Genomic DNA, 12,711 nt, shown 5'->3' on the forward strand with positions numbered 1-12,711 from the left:
GGCTCCGCTCCAGCAGGCTCTTCTGTCTCCTCAGAAAGAGAGAGAGAGGAACGCGATCGACTGCACCTCGATGCGCGATCTCTCGTTACGCACGTTGCGACCGCGTGGCTCCGAGTGACTTCAATCTCCCGTCGGTTTGCCGCCGTTGGGTTGCATCAAACTAAACAAGGCTCGGCCACCCGCACGCAAGCACGCACGCACGAACGCACGCACGGAGCCGAGGATGGGCGACAATGGCAGAGGAGACGTCGCATCGGTATCGCCGGCGACATCGGAGGACGCGGCTAAGGCGGAATTGTACAAGGAGGAGGCGAACGAGTACTTCAAAAGTACGTAAGCCGCACGCACATGGAAAGCGCGACGATTGTAGGCCGGATGCACTCACATTTAACACATTTCGCCGTCCCGCACGGTCACGTGTATCCCAAGCTAACCCCAACTTTCGCGTCCGCGGATGATTACGCGGACCGCGCGAGTTGAAACGCCTCCGCGTTAAATTCGCGGAACGAAGAAGAGCGTCAAGAAAAGAATTTTTGTTCGACATACCGAAGACGTTGATCATCTTGACGCTTTTCTATGTTTCCTTGACGCGAGAACTTTCGGGAACTTGGGGGAGATTCTTCCTCATTCTTTCCGTAATCTTGGGAAAAGTTAGCGACGCCATGCAACAATGCTAGAGTATATGTCAAAGGAGAAAACAATGAAGCAATCATACTTCCTTGTTTATTCACCATTGCACTTCTTTCTTTTTAGATCAAGTATACGACAAAGCTATTGAATTATATACCAAAGCCATAGAATTAAATCCATCAGTAGCCATATATTATGGCAATAGGAGTATTGCCTATCTAAGAACAGAATATTTTGGATATGCGTTGACAGACGCTTCCACAGCTATCATGTTAGATAAAAATTATGTCAAAGGCTATTATCGGAGAGCTGCCGCTTATATGTCCCTCGGCAAGTTCAAACTGGCTCTCATGGATTATAAGACTGTTGTAAAAGCTAGACCCAATGATAAAGATGCAAGCGACAGATGCTCGGAATGTTCCAAGATGATTAAAGTGTCAGCTTTTAACAAAGCCATCTCTGTCGAGGATAAAAAGAATATAGCTGACACGATTAATCTAGAAGATATGGGTGAGTATTTTTTATTCATTTTTTCTACTTCTCTGCAAATGATTGAAAGTTATTGTTATAAAACAAATTATTATATCATATTTTTATCATAAATATGATTTCTCAGTAAGAATCCTACTTGTTGACTCATAGTATATTTATGTATTTTAATTATGAAATATTATGTATTAATTATGATTTATTTATTGATATTAATTGTGACATATACCTTGTAATTACAAATATATCGAAAATTTTCTTTTTGTTTCATTAATTAATAATCATATATCTGGAAATAAATTACGCATATAATGAAAAATGAAACGAATTTATTGACAGCAATGACAAACTGTCGAATAATATATTAATAATATAAATAAATATGATTTAATTTTTTTCCAAAATAAGATCACTTCGATATATTTTACAAGTATTATAAATGTTTATTGAAAAATATTTCAAATATATTTTGCAAAAATTTTGATTATATTTTTTCTGACATCATAATTTAAAAATAGTGGTAATAAGTGAACAGAAGTCTCAAAGCTTTTACTGTAATAACATTATTTTTAGGCTATTTGTACAATTTTTATAAAAACAAGATAAAATATTAAGTTTATTATGTAATTAAAATATAAATATTTATTATTTATTATGTAATATTTTTTTAATGCACATTGTGGCTAAACATTAATAATTAATAAGAGAGTTAATATCCTTGAATTAATTATTTTTATAGCGATTGAAGGTGAATACACAGGTCCAAAATTGGTTGATGGGAAAGTTACTTTAGAATTCATGAAAGATTTATTAGAATGGTATAAAAATCAAAATAAGTTGCACCGTAAATATGCTTACAAAATCCTATTGGACGTCAAATCGTGGTTTATGGCACAACCTAGTTTAGTGGACATTACAATTCCAGAAGAAAATAAATTCACCATTTGTGGGGATATACATGGTCAATATTATGACTTGCTTAATATATTTAAACTGAACGGATTACCATCAGAAACTAATCCATATGTATCCTTTATAAAACTTAATAATATAATATTATATATGAGAGAAAAAAATTTATATAATTAATTCATGATTAGTAAACCTATTAATAACTTATAAACGTGTTAATAATTTAGACTGATTAAATATTAAATTAATATACTGATATTATACGAACATCGAAAATTACCCAAAAATATATTTCTCTTAATAGTTGTATATACAGTTATTCAATGGAGATTTTGTAGACAGAGGTTCATTCTCTGTAGAATGCATATTTACTTTATTTGGTTTTAAATTATTATATCCAAATCACTTTTTTATGTCAAGAGGTATGTAATCTTTCGTTCGACATTATGAAATTTTAATTTACATGTTCATGAAATATTTTGTATCTTTAGGTAATCATGAGTCAGCAACAATGAACCAAATGTATGGATTTGACGGAGAAGTTAAAGCTAAATATTCTGTCCAGATGGCAGAATTGTTTACAGAGGTTTATAACTGGCTCCCTCTTGCACACTGCCTCAATCGTAAAGTGCTTGTGAGTATTTTTCAAAGTTGTCATACATATTTATACTATATATACTGTATGCATATACAGGGGTGGCCATATTCGACGGAAAGATGTTTTTTTTTCAATCATGGGAAACGTCGTTATTCGATCTAACATCTCTGTCAAAAGTTACAGTGTTTGCCAGATCTTTCCGTCGAATATGGCCAACCCTGTATATTTATATTGTATATGTATACACACTATACAGTATTTATATATTTATATGTTTACTCACAATCTTTAATTCTCCGATCAAATAATAAAATTTCTAAACTCGAGATATATGAGATGATTAGATTTGAACCTAAATATTCGCTAAATAACTCGTAGTTATGAGTCAACTGTTTTCGGAGTCATCCACCATACGTCATCCCACGTATATTGCATGTAATTTTCATACAATTGCAATGATTTTATATCAGGTGATGCACGGTGGATTGTTTTCGCGAGATGATGTGACGTTGCAAGAAATTAGAGAAATCGACAGAAACAGACAACCACCTGACGAAGGATTGATGTGTGAACTATTGTGGTCTGATCCGCAACCACAAATGGGCCGGGCGCCCAGCAAGAGAGGCGTAGGTGTTCAATTCGGACCCGACGTCACACAGAATTTCCTCAGTATAAATTCCCTTGACTACATCGTGAGAAGTCACGAAGTTAAAAACGATGGATACGAAGTGGGACATGACGGAAAGTGTATCACAGTATTCTCTGCTCCAAATTACTGGTACGTTCATCATATACGACAATTACACACTAACACATTACGTCTGTATCTACAATATAATTTTATGTATTTAATCCTCGACTACAGCAATGAATTATTTAAACCTGTGAAAATTTTTGAACGATTGTACAATATGTACGATTGGTATTATGAAGTTCTAAATTGTAAGTAAAAAAAAACTTCGAATTTTTCTCTATCAATTACCGTAAGGTGGAAGTTTACTTGCATCTGCATTTCAAACAGAACGTTTTAAAATTTAGATGTAGTTGAGGATTAATATGAATCTATAAGTATATAAACTTTAATATGTTTTAATATTAAATCTTAGTGATACTATGGGTAACCGAGGTGCCTTTATCACACTTAATGGTAGTGACATGAAACCTTATTTTACATCGTACGATGCAATGGTATGTACTTTATTCACAGATTAAATTATTTTAATTTATGTTATTTACTTGCTTTTATCATATTTTATATTTAAGTTCCATCTTTATCTCATTACAGCCTCATCCAAACGTAAGGCCGATGGCTTACGCCAATTCTTTACTAAAGTTCATGTGCTAGTGGAACATCTAGGTATTATTGAAAAATGAATAATAATAACTGAAATATAAGTAGTCCAATCAAAGTGTGCGTAATATATTTGATACTGAAATGGGGAAGGTAAGAGACTTTAGGCTTCTCCGCAACAATAATTATTATATTCTTTCTAGGAGATCGCGATCGAATTTCTTGTATTATAAAATATATGCGATGAGAATGCATAATATTGATGGGTACAAAAGCGAGAAAAGTTTGCTTATTTTTACAACAGGCAAACAAATCTATCAGACTTCTTATCTATAAGAAAACACGGCTCATCAAACACTGGCGATTTGTGTTCGTTTGTAATAAAATGGCGCGAAGAGAACGTTTCTATTTTGTACCCTCAATCTATGACCACCTTGCTCGTTAAAGATACCTACGTGCGCGTAAATATAAAAAGAACAAATAATTTTGATCTCGAAGATATTTCCACAGAATTTTAACTTTATAATATATTATTTGTATGAAGCGCTGAATCTTAAACTTTTAATCGATTCTTTAGCGACCAACGGTGGAGTTTCAATGAAATATAGTAATTACAAGAGTATACATACATGCGTATGCAAAAACCTAGAATAATTATGTAGTACAATGTTCTAACCAATCACTATTTGTCACGTTATTTGTGACAATTTTTTTACAAATCTATTGTGATTGGAAGGACTTCTTTGATCTAACATTTTGTTTTTTGTTAATAATAAATGATGTTTATGATGTACATACATAAATTGATATTTTATTTTACGCGATGACTAATAAATAACGAGTGCGTTAATTAATATAAATTTATGAGAAATAATGTATAATTTCCTTTGGTAAATCATTCCGATTTCCATGGGTCACTTTCAAAATCTTAATTCTTTCGTCTTCATGTAATTTTTGGAACAGTGCTGCGTGTCGTTGCGGTGTTTTATGTATTTGCGGAATAGTCCCGATTACGAAAGCTTTCGTAGGAGAACCGAAAAATATGTTCATTATTTTCTTCTTGAAGTCTTCACTAAATAATTCCATTTTGCCAATTTCATCGATAAGCAATATATCCTGCAATAGCAATACAATTGATATTATCGAAGTGTTGAAATAATTAAAAATTAATTTTCGGACAAGTCATTGCTCTTACAGTGTCCAAATCCAATATTGGAAGCGCTATAGTCTCGAAATTATCTCGAAAAACGCGGTAGTTTCCCACTTGATACCTGGGAGAGCTTTTATTTCGCGTATCTGTTGAGTCTATCATTCTGTCAGTAAAAAAACGTTAAATACAATATGTGTTCAGTTACTTTATTGTTTTATCATTGTTATGAATGAATACGCACAATTTTGCTAAGGATAATCTGTTTCCAGGATCCTTTACTCGCACAATGTCAAAGCCAATCCTGGAGCCACTCTGATCTCGCACTTCCTCTGTGTAAAATCCATCAAACCTGCTGCCCTTTTTCTCCAGCGCGGACGCGATTTTTTTGCATACTGTAGTTTTACCTATCCCTATAAAATATTCAATGATTCGTTTCTCTAGCTGTAATATTAATATAGAGAATATTTTGTCTTATTTTTTCTTCCCAAAAAATTATTCATATTATATGCGTTTGCATTTTTATTTGTTGTAAAAATCATTTGAAATAACAATATTTAATATTTTATGTTATAAGAGTATATTTATTAGCTTATTTGTGTACGAAAAGTGGAAATCAAATACATTGTATTATTTAACTTAATATTATTTTCTAAATATAGAACTGCCAATATTTGAGTAATATTCAAGATAATTGGGTACTTTAATATTGGCAACAATAGAGAATAATTTAATTAGTATCTTAATAATGTAAAATATATTAATAATGATATGTTAAGAATGTAAAATATATATATAATTTAAAAAATTATTTGTTAGACATAGATATAAATTAATCTTTTTAAAATTTCATGTTAAAAGTATGGAAATTACTTTTCTCAAAATATACTCGCCTGCAAAAAAACTGGTAATTATAATGACCTATATTATAGTGACCTATTTTTTTATGGGTGAATATATTTTGGATGTGCGTATGTGTTTATTTGTTGTACGTATGTAAAATACAATATTATTTATATTTATATTATAAAATTTAAAAAGGTGCATTCCATTTTAATACATATGCTGCAGCACTTTATTCTTGTTCATTGAATGTTAAACATAAACAGGATAAAACGATACATCATGCGTAAAACGGAACGACCTTTTAATGTACTATAATAAAAATGTGTGTGTGTGTTTACTGTATTTTACACACGTACGCCCAAAACACCATACTCGCCTGTAAAAGAGCAGGCTACTGTAACGTTATAGTGACCCAGTTTTTTTTTTGCAGTATATTATTTGATTAGCAAGCGCTTATTTTAATTAGATTTAATTATAACATTTTCTTTATGAGACCACTGCTTTATGTATTTTATTTGAATCCCCCCCTCCCTAGTCTTTGATTCTAACCTGGTGGACCCGTAAGTAGTACATGTAAAGGCCGCGATGCACCGCTAGTTTCCATGACTCGTAGCAATGTTTACGTCTGATTCCGGGAAACAAACGTGACAGATTCTCCTTCAATTCTCCGCCACGATTGAAGTTCGTCGAAAGCCGGCTCGTTTTTAATGATCATGAATTTAGGTGGTATTTACGCGAGAACGCGATTATACACGACATTGGACAGATTAATAGATTCAAACGAATATTCTTTCAACACGACGACGGTCGTCGACAGCAACAGCAGCAGCACCGGGCAAACGTCGAAACGACCGAAGTGACCGCACGGGGGGGCCAAAGAGCGATCAGCTGATCGGGCTGGACGAGCAGCGACAGGAGGAGACAAACGGTTGGCTGATCGGAGAGCGGATTGATATAGTAGTGGTAGTGATGGTGGCGACGATGATGGTTACTGTGACAGTGTGGTAGTGAAACTTCCGGTACAGGTTGAGCCGAGCGTGTGTGTACACACAGAACCGTGCGTCGTGGCGTTTCGACCTCCACGATCTGTGAACTGCATTATCGTATCGAGTATACCGTTTCATCCGCGCGTCTCTCCTTACGACTTTTTCTCGTTGGAGCAAGTCGTGCGATATCTTCGATGAGAGGAATTCTTCGTAGACACAGTCGGTAGACGTTAGTGCAAAATAAACAGCACTCGCAAGGGAGGAGAGAAGGCGGAGGTGGTAAAAGAGGAGGAGGCCAAAAGGAGGAGGAGGAGGAGGAAGCGCGGCGATCGCGACGTGCCCGATCCGCGATCCCGTGCTGCGTGAAGGGGCGCTCGCTCTTTTCGCTGGTGGTCGCGTTCGGCGACGTTCGCGCACGTCCATCCACGCGCGCCGGGCACGGGGAGGATAAACGGAGTAAAACGCGTGACAATCGTCCGCGGAGGGTGGCCGGAGCGACGACAACCACGGGGGACGAGCGTACGGTGACGACGTCGACGGCGACGACGAAAATGCCGATGACGGCGGCGTCGTCGTCGCGCGGCGACGCGTGCCAGGAGGATCGCCAGCCGTCAGCTGTCGTCGTCGACGGGGAGACGGACGGTCGCGTTCGATTCCGCGTCGGCAATCTCCGACGACGACGCCGACGGCTACCGCGACAGACGTGCGAGGATGGCGACGGGGCCGGGGAGGTCGCCCATCCGTCCGAATGCAGCGCGCTGTCCTACGTCCTCGCGCGACAGATCGACGACAAGATCGACTACTGCCGGAGCTTAACCAACGCCAGATTCGCGAACGCCGAGAATCTCTACAGGAAGGACCTGCTGTCCCACTACGGATGCGTCAACGCAATCGAGTTCTCCAACCAGGGCGACCTACTGGTGTCCGGTAAGTCCGCTTGTCGACTTGATTTTTCACGTCGCCTCTCCCTCGATCTCGCCTCTCCTCGCGAGAGGAAAAGAGAGGATCGCTATTACTCGCGCTTTCGTCCCCTTCGATCGACCATTACGATGTCGTAATTCGTTTAGGACTTGAAACGATGCTAATTTTTAAACAGCAAATTGCTATTATTGTCATTATTTTTATTTTTATTTTTGCGTCGCTTCAAAAGTTCGCAAGCGCCTTGACGACTATTGGTCGTCTAATCTTAATTGGATCAACTTTGATTTTTCGATCAATTTTATGACATTTATTATGTCCTTCTTTTCCATTTCTTACGATGCACATTCGAAGTATCCGTTGATGTCGGAAATATTGATTCTCACGTTGAAAAAGCTTCCACTCTTTTCTCTCAGTTTGAGATAAGGGCGTGCGTGTTTCCGCGAACATCGCTCGACACAGTGCCACATTAGAAAGATTTGGAAAATATATTCTAATAATAAAGAGATGAATCACGTGTGAATGGCATGTAACGTCCTATTTTCGCAGGGGGCGACGACAGAAGAGTTCTATTATGGAGAGTGGAGCAAGCGATAAATAATTTCGGCAGGCCCACCGTGATGAAATCACAACATGTTAGCAATATATTTTGCCTTGGTTATGACAGCAGCAAAACTAAGATATTCTCCGCCGGGAATGACGATCAAGTTATAGTCCACGATTTGCGCACGTAAGGCATTTTTTGCACGACCAATGCGTGGAATGCGAACTAACAGAGTCAACGGAGATTAAGAGACGCCGTTTTGATGTTGCAGGGGCGAATCCCTCAACATCTTCCTGCACGAAAAGCCTGTCTACGGGCTGTCTATTCATCCGCACAATGATGAAGTCTTCGCCAGCGCATGCGACGACGGGAGAGTTCTCATTTACGATATACGTACCAACAACGCTATGGAAACTTTGGCACAATACAAAAGCGCCTTCCACTCTGTCATGTTTAATCCCGTGGATCCGAGACTGCTCGCTACTGCCAACGCTAAAGAAGGTGTCAGTATGTGGGATATACGAAAACCTTTGGAGTAAGTGTACGAACATGTGATTCGACAAATATTAAACAATTGTTGCTTATAATTGAAGTAGACTTTATAAGTCTGTGATAAATCTGAAAGAATATAGCGCTCACCCAATCGTTGCGTTTTCTGAAGCAGCCAATGTTTAAGCGTTGTATAAAACGTAATTGGAAATGTGTTGCAATAGTATAATATATCCACAATTTTTCAAAATCATCAATTTTTCGTTGTCATTAAATGTCATGTTTTATCTACAGGCCTGTACTGTGTTATGGAAGCCCGCAACAGAGTTGTATGAACGTCAGATTTAACTCGATGGGTGACCGATTGCTGGCCTTACGAAGAAGACTACCACCGGTTCTTTACGCTGTCGATTCTCCCACGCACTTATGTGAATTTGATCATACGGGATATTACAACAGTTGTACTATGAAGTCTTGCTGTTTCGCTGGCGAGAACGACGAATACGTTCTTTCTGGCAAGTATAACTGATATAAATGTAAATTTGCTATGTATATCTGAGAAAAATATTTCGAATATATATGTCTAGGTATTTAGCATATGATTATAGAAAGAAATTACAATTGATAATACATATCGATTTTTACGCAATGAATTTGTAGGTTCGGATGATTTCAACCTGTATATGTGGAAAATTCCTCCTCCCGATGGCAAATCATGGGTGGAATCCGCCCACATGGTGTTGCGTGGTCACAGATCGATCGTCAATCAAGTTCGATACAATCAAACAAGCTGTATCCTTGCGTCGTCTGGCGTCGAGAAGATTATTAAGATTTGGAGTCCATTTTCATTTGGAAGCGGATGTTTAGGAGGATTGAAGGTTATGAACTTCTTACAATAAATCATTAGTAGCAAATTAGAAGTCAAATCAAGAACAAGTTATAAGCGAATCAGTAGCGTATTTTAAGGTAATAAGAAAAGGCCATCTACAATAGGAGTAATATAATGTAGTAAATTGTAAGAAATTTACGAATCAATCGAATGTGAAAAAATTGATTGAATTTCTTACTGTTTACTGCGTAGTGCGCAATATTATTTCCATTATAGATGGCTCCATAAGTCAATAATAGATTTTCTACAATAAGTCATTAATAATAGATCAAAAGTCGAGCGAGTCAGTAATGTGTCATAAGACAACAATAAATCAATAATCATTGACTGGAGATGGCCGATTATAACTTAGATTACATTATGACTGATCAATTACGTGTATTATTGTTTGCCCTGAGAACCATCCTCTTGATTGACTGAAATATTGTGACACATAATTTAATATGATTTCTAGATGCAAGTTTCCCAAGATTTATGATTTATAATTTTGACTTTCTACTAGTATGATATAAATGATGACTAACTGCTTATTGTAGAAAGTCTATTACCGCTGCTTATGATAATTGTTTTTAAACAATCGTTATGATTTGACATTGTCTATCAACGTTCCCTTTATCTTCTTTCAGAGAGACGCTGGCAAGCGCGAGAAACAACGCCGAGTATTCACACACGATGAATATATAGGGCTGGTTTTACGTAGTGGACAGTTTATGACGCACGATTACAGCCATCAGTCGACTAAGGAAGACCCACGAATGATGGCCTTTTTCGATTCCCTTGTGCAGCGCGAAATTGAAGGCTGGAGCTCCGAGGATGTGCCAACACCTCATACTCCCAGCGATTCTGAAATAAATCCAGCAACGGGCGAACCGTACAGCGCGTCAGAAGGCGATGGTACTGAGAATAATTTTCTGTATTTAAAAAGATGGTATAGTTTACGTGAAGCAAAATAAAAAATATCACAAAATCTCATTACCAAATCGAATATAAGAAATTTTAATTTTTATAAATTCTAATTTTTCTATTCGAACAATTAGATATTTCGTGCGTATTTGATAATTAGATATATCTTCTATTTTTACTTTGTAATATTTAGACATTGTTTGTTTGTTTTATTATTTTAAGAGATAAATTTTTGCTTCACTTTTAATTATATTCTTTTCCAGATTCAATAGAATAATGTAAAATATCGTTATTCTTCATCATAGATACTACGGCATCGGAAGGCGGTGTAGCTCCCGAAAGGCCATTAGAGTCGCCGAATCGCATAACTCGGCTTATCGCGAATCGCAGAAAGAAGCTCATGCGAATGGCCGCGATGGAACGATCCCCCTCGGATTCCGCTAGTGAGGGAGACAACGCTCACCTGAAACGCAGATCCAAATCGAAGTCAAAATCGAAGAGTGTTAAGAGGAAACATACCAGACTGTCTAGCAGAAGAAGACTATCTACCAGACGAAAGTGTACTGTGTTAAAAGTCAATAGTGATTCGGACAGTGACGACGAACGGCCGGTTGATGCGGCTCAACCCAGTACTAGTTCTGGGGTAATTTTCCGGAGATCGCGATACGTCGCTAGCGCGATCGAGAAAGACGACAAAAGCTCGAGCTACAGCAGCAGCAGCAGTAGCTGCGTTTACGAGGACATTGTCGCCAGTATCAGTAAACGAAAACATTCTAAAACTGATTCAGATACCTCTACGAAGGCGCACAAACGGAAGCATCGAAAGTGCAAAAATAATTCTCGACACTCGAATGACGGTTCTGGTAAGAGCCAAAGTAAACGACAGAAACTCGATGACGATTCGGAGGAAGAAGAGAAAACTGGTAGCCCGAGAAATTGTATTAATGGTAATTCTAGTAAAGACCATCGTGAGGACGGATCGTCAACGCCGAGCAACAAATCACTTCAAGTTCCTTGTACCCCTGATAGCGGTATTAAATCGGGACTTTCATCTACGGGTGGAAAAAACAGCGAACAGACACGTAAGGAGCGAAACAACAGAGGCGCGGACGATAGCTCCGACGAGCAGAAACGTATAGAGATCCAGAAAAAAATAGAGGAGCTAACGAGGAGGAGCTATCGTAATCGATCTGCGTCCCAAGCTCAAAAAGTTTTGACCACGAGTGATTCTTCCGATTAAGAACTCACGTTTACTCATCAAAATCCCCGCCTCTCCCTGACGCGCTCTACTTCGATCTCCCATTCCCTTTCCATTTGTACATAATGTAATCTGTGATTCCTTGAAGTATATTTTTATAATACTAAGTTGATCGCGCGCGAACATGCGATCGATTCCTTTTTTTTTTTAAATCATGTTTTAAATCTTGCGCGTCTGCCTTTAATCCCATCTCTCGTGAATGTATCGTGCTTTCCTTCTTACAATTTTTCAAAATTTTCTTTATAATCCTTTAATATATATTGTTGATTATATATTATCGATTTCATTCATAAATCAAGTCACTGATTAGATAGACGGAAGTTATAATGTTGTTTGGTACCAATCCTACATCTATCATCCCGCGTAATAATACCATTGCGACTGTCAGTGCTTGGTAATTCTCAAGCAGTTTGATCATTATTGTGAGGTGAATGTTTTGCGGATCTGGCTATGTAAATTGCATCATATAACCGAGACAGAAATTATGAAACAGAAACTGTACTGTAGACGCGAATTAACACAATCCGCATTAAGCATTCAGGTATATGCGGTAACTCGGCTAATGTGTATTGTTGATATGGTTTGTGCGGTGGAAAGTAATTAAAAGTAATAAATTGGTATACATTTTTTTCCTATGTGTTGAACTTTGAAGAATTATTGTAACTATATTACATTATTTAATCTTGCATTTATATACATCTTTATTAACTGATTACGAATAAACGAGAAGAAACTGAAAACGTAACAAACCTTGCGTGAAAGATTTATTATTCTGCAATTACGTGTCTCTACAATTGAAAACGTCTACAAT

At 37.3% G+C, this 12,711-nt stretch overlaps 3 protein-coding genes across 6 annotated transcripts; 2 read left to right on the forward strand and 1 right to left on the reverse strand.

Moving 5' to 3' along the window:
• The first annotated feature begins 35 nt into the window (after positions 1-35).
• On the forward strand, positions 36-6,405 carry PpD3 (protein phosphatase D3). Of its 4 annotated transcripts, none has more exons than XM_011063850.2 (9): positions 36-329; positions 754-1,140; positions 1,859-2,145; positions 2,348-2,453; positions 2,523-2,665; positions 3,100-3,407; positions 3,736-3,817; positions 3,915-3,986; positions 4,124-4,723. In XM_011063850.2, exons 1-8 carry the CDS (start codon positions 224-226, stop codon positions 3,972-3,974), a joined length of 1,479 nt encoding a protein of 492 aa, XP_011062152.1. In that variant the 5' UTR covers positions 36-223; the 3' UTR covers positions 3,975-3,986; positions 4,124-4,723. The 4 variants fall into 4 exon arrangements, 2 of the variants coding, with proteins under 2 accessions (XP_011062152.1, XP_011062143.1); XR_846746.2 differs by lacking the exon at positions 4,124-4,723 and adding an exon at positions 5,340-6,405 and having other exon boundaries at positions 37-329; positions 3,915-4,073; XR_846747.2 differs by having other exon boundaries at positions 37-329; positions 3,915-4,040.
• Positions 4,090-7,134, reverse strand: LOC105150645 (cancer-related nucleoside-triphosphatase homolog). Its single transcript, XM_011063870.2, has 4 exons — positions 6,463-7,134; positions 5,312-5,480; positions 5,116-5,233; positions 4,090-5,036 (listed from the first exon to the last, which is right to left on the reverse strand). Exons 1-4 carry the CDS (start codon positions 6,515-6,517, stop codon positions 4,782-4,784), a joined length of 597 nt encoding a protein of 198 aa, XP_011062172.2. The 5' UTR covers positions 6,518-7,134; the 3' UTR covers positions 4,090-4,781.
• Positions 7,135-7,164: 30 nt separating this feature from the next.
• LOC105150650 (DDB1- and CUL4-associated factor 5) lies at positions 7,165-12,649 on the forward strand. The gene is made up of 7 exons (XM_011063883.2): positions 7,165-7,826; positions 8,367-8,547; positions 8,633-8,896; positions 9,145-9,365; positions 9,511-9,728; positions 10,366-10,633; positions 10,948-12,649. Exons 1-7 carry the CDS (start codon positions 7,451-7,453, stop codon positions 11,880-11,882), a joined length of 2,463 nt encoding a protein of 820 aa, XP_011062185.1. The 5' UTR covers positions 7,165-7,450; the 3' UTR covers positions 11,883-12,649.
• Positions 12,650-12,711: the final 62 nt, after the last annotated feature.

Source organism: Acromyrmex echinatior, chromosome 3, assembly GCF_024713525.1.
Source record: "Acromyrmex echinatior isolate Ae372 chromosome 3, ASM2471352v2, whole genome shotgun sequence".
Classification (NCBI taxonomy): domain Eukaryota; kingdom Metazoa; phylum Arthropoda; class Insecta; order Hymenoptera; family Formicidae; genus Acromyrmex; species Acromyrmex echinatior.